General features: G+C 47.9%; 1 protein-coding gene across 1 annotated transcript; it reads right to left on the bottom strand.

Annotated features, from left to right (window-relative positions):
* Positions 1-264: 264 nt before the first annotated feature.
* On the bottom strand, positions 265-2,100 carry LOC122733940 (nuclear fragile X mental retardation-interacting protein 2-like). Its single transcript, XM_043974640.1, has one exon. The coding sequence runs from the start codon at positions 2,098-2,100 to the stop codon at positions 265-267; it is 1,836 nt and encodes a 611-aa protein (XP_043830575.1).
* Between the last annotated feature and the right edge of the window lie 1,500 nt (positions 2,101-3,600).

The raw sequence follows: 3,600 nt of genomic DNA, 5'->3' as shown, positions 1-3,600 counted from the left end.
GAAATGCAAAAAGCCCATGCACCAAAACAAAAATGACGCTTCCCCCCTGCCCCCCCCGCCCCCCCCCCCCCCCCCGCCAAAAGCAAAAACCAAAAACATTTTTCTCGACTGGAGATGAAATAATGAGTATGTAGTTCTTGAAATTAATTTGTTGATTCTTTATGGAGTCCATTATTTTATGTTGTCTTTTTCCCCTTGAACAGTTCCGTAGAAAAAACTCCTCCTCCCCATCCTCTAAATGCTTCGAATGCTGCAAACAGACCTTTATGATGATCGATTGTCCATGGACTCATCATAAATAATTATACTTTGGGGATCTTGCTTTTGAGTTTCTAGAATAGATTTCATTGTGGTCATGTGGTATTCAATAGCAGCCCTGGCATCAAATGGCTCCCAGGCAGTTTTCTGCCCTAAACCTTTCAAGGTGGGGTCAGAGAAAGGGCTTGTGGGAGAGGGCTCTGGATGCTCTGTCTTGTCATTACTGGGGAGAAGTGTGACTGTCCCATGGCTCCTGGAGTCTGCTTGCTGTGGGTCATCATCTCTAGGACTGGGCTCCTGTGTTAAGGCTTTTTTCTCTCTCTTCGGGACAGTTGGCTTGATGTCCCCCAAACTTTGAGGGTCAGGCCTTTTGCCCATATCATCGGTTTGGGGAAACGACACGTGCTCAGCTACACAGGTCTCCTGGGAAACCAGAGGGCTGGGATTCTTGGGTGGCACAGGTGGGTGTATGACTTTTGGGTCTGGTGCTCTCCCTTGGGCAATCTCGGGGCCGAAAAAAGATAAACCCCACTCATTTTGGAAGATCTCCCTCAGCATTTGGACTTCTGTCTGGGGGGGTGCGTTGTTTGGCATCAGGACCGTGGGTGCAATGGGCGTATTTGAGGGGCAGGTAAAGAGGCTTGGTGCTACAGCTGGGTATTTTAGATTCATTTTGTGGCTCGCTGACTTGGGGCTAGGCGAGGGACGCTTGATCAGGTGGGCTTCCAGAGGCAAGACCTGGCTGCGCTCAACATTCGTGCTTTTTTCAGGCCCATTAACACAGTCCGGAGGATTAACTGATTTTGGGGTAGACACAGGGACTTGGCTGAGTTTGTGCCCAGGCATCAGGATGGGAGGCTCTATGATAGCAGACGATGCAGGAAGTGCCGTCCCAGACTCTGGTGACAATTCTGATTCTAAGCATGATTCTAGGGGCATGGAGGGGGTCTGAACCTTGTACAGGTTTTGTTTAACTTTGCTGGCATAAGTAACTTTGGCAACACTGCTGTTGCTCACTGAGAAAGCGGTGGGTTGTTTGACCAGGCCCCGGCCTTCTTCTTTGGGCACGACAGGGGCTGTGGGTGTAGTTCTGGGCAACGTGTCCACTTTTGGGCTCTTCGGGTCACGGGTGGCATTGAAGGCCTTCTCCTGCATATACCCAGGCCCAGGTCTGCCACGGCCTGCCCCCACTGCCCACCTGTCAGGTTTCCAAGCAGACTTTGGACTATTGACTCTCATGCCCCTTTGGTCACCAGGATAAAGTTTGAGGTTCCCAAAGCTCTGCCGTAGGGGGACCCTGGGGCCCGGGGGCATCGTTCTGACCTTCATTAGATTCACATTTTCCTCCACCTTGGGGACATTGCGTTTGGCCTTCCTTTTTTTAGGGAGGATATAGCCATCCTCAGATCCACTTCCATCGTTATCTGGCTTTCCAGCCTCTTGGTTATCAATGGGTGAATCAGGAGGCTTGGGCTTAACTCCATTTGGAATAACTGCCGGGGCCTGCTCTGTGGGGGGCTCACACTCACCAGGCTTCTCCTGTTTTTTGGCCTCATCCTTTTCATTGAGGTTGGCCCTTTGAATTTCTACTTCCTCAGGGCTGTGGGCCTTTATGTTGGGGTTTGTTTTGAAAGCAGGCTTAGTTTCTTGAAGTTTACCATTAAATTCATAGTCAATAGACTCGGATTGGCTGGAAGCCTGCTTCTCATTCTTCCCATGGTTCATCTTGGATTTCTGTACAGCTTTCCCGGGTTCATTCTGGACCTTGGGATTGCCTTTGGCTTTCCTATTTGGTTTCTGGCTTTGCGCCTGAGCCTGGGACTGGGTATACCTTCCTTCCATTACAAGTAGTTGGGACTTCCTGCTGGGGGAGGCACCACACAAACCCCTTTCAGTTTTCAGTCTGGAATCTATTTTAAACAAGGAGAAGGCAAAGGACAACTCAGAATAGAGCTCGGGGCCGGGGTGGGGGGGCAGGTAGTAAGATCCCTCCCCACCATACAGCCTCCCCCAAACATCCAAGTTAATTCTCAATGAATGGGCCTAAATGAATTAATTATTAATAATTCATTATTAACTATTAATAATAGTAATTGATTACTCACGCCAGCACAGCCTTCAGACTCAGCTCCTCTGCCACTTCCTCCAGAGGTTCTACTGCAGGATTTTTACTAACCCCCAGAAGGTGGCATGTTACTCACAGTGGGTCCTCCTGCTGGATTTCACTGATAAAACACTCTGATTTCTACCCAATCATCTTTCTGCAATCCTTGAAAACTACAACCACAACAAAGGGAGGGCCTCTGAAGTGGTGGGGGTGGAGGGTGGGGGCTGGGGGGTGGGGGTGGGGAAACTCAGGACCAGTGAAAGCAAAAGACTTGCCTGGGGGTTATGAGATGATAATTACATGCATTATTTGCAACAATAAACTCTCTTTGACTCAAAAAGTAGCAAGTTCAACAGCAAGTTGTAGGGAGGTCTGCAGGGGAGGGCCACAGGGATCTGTTTGATTTCCAGAGAATTAACATTTTTTTTCACTTCCTTGGTTAAAGGCCCAGATTGGCATGTTTATCAAATTTATACATGACTCAAAACTCAGAGGAAAAGCTAACACATTGGATCACCGAGTATGCCAAGAATAGGACCAACTTTAATAGGGACAAATGTAAAGTCTGAGGGTTGGATTAAAAAAAACAAAACACTACACAAGTATAAGATAGGAGAGGCTTGATTAGACAGCAATTTCTTGATTAGATATCAGTTTGTTTCTTTTTCTTTTTTTGCGTGTGAGGCAATTGGGGTTAAGTAACTTGCCCAGGGTCACACAGCTTGTAAGTGTCAAGTGTCTGAGGCTGGATTTGAACTCAGGCCCTCCTGAATCCAGGGCCAGTGCTTTATCCACTGCACCATCTAGCTGCCCCAGACATCAGTTTGTTTGAAAAGGATCTGGGGGTTTTAGAGGACCAGAAATACAAGATGACTCTGCAATGAAATATGGCAACTAAAAAAGCAAATGCCATATTGGGCTGCATTAGAGATGTGTAGCCTCCAGAAATAGAGAAAAGATAGGCCGCCTTTCCTCGGCCCTTACCTGGAGCCTGGGGTTCGGTTCTGGACACCACACCTTAGGAAGTCAGTTAACAAACATTTAGGAAGAACATAGCTGAGGCAAAGTACACCCAGAGAGAAATAACAGGCGAGGTGAAGGGCCTTGAAATCATGCCATGTGAAGACTGATTTTTCCTGGAAAAGAAAAAGATTCGAGAGAGGTACATGAAAGGGAGATTGTTCAACATGCCCTCCCTGTTGGGCTCCACAGAGCAGGACCGGAAGCAATGTGTG

The sequence above is a fragment of the Dromiciops gliroides genome, chromosome X, assembly GCF_019393635.1.
Source record: "Dromiciops gliroides isolate mDroGli1 chromosome X, mDroGli1.pri, whole genome shotgun sequence".
NCBI classification, from domain to species: domain Eukaryota; kingdom Metazoa; phylum Chordata; class Mammalia; order Microbiotheria; family Microbiotheriidae; genus Dromiciops; species Dromiciops gliroides.
The sequence above is the reverse complement of the archived record's forward strand: the minus strand, read 5'-3'. Positions and strand labels throughout refer to the sequence as shown.

Excerpts from the sequence above, each read along its gene's own strand:
- LOC122733940 (XM_043974640.1), bottom strand. The coding sequence starts at position 2,100 with ATGGAAGGAAGGTATACCCAGTCCCAGGCTCAGGCGCAAAGCCAGAAA.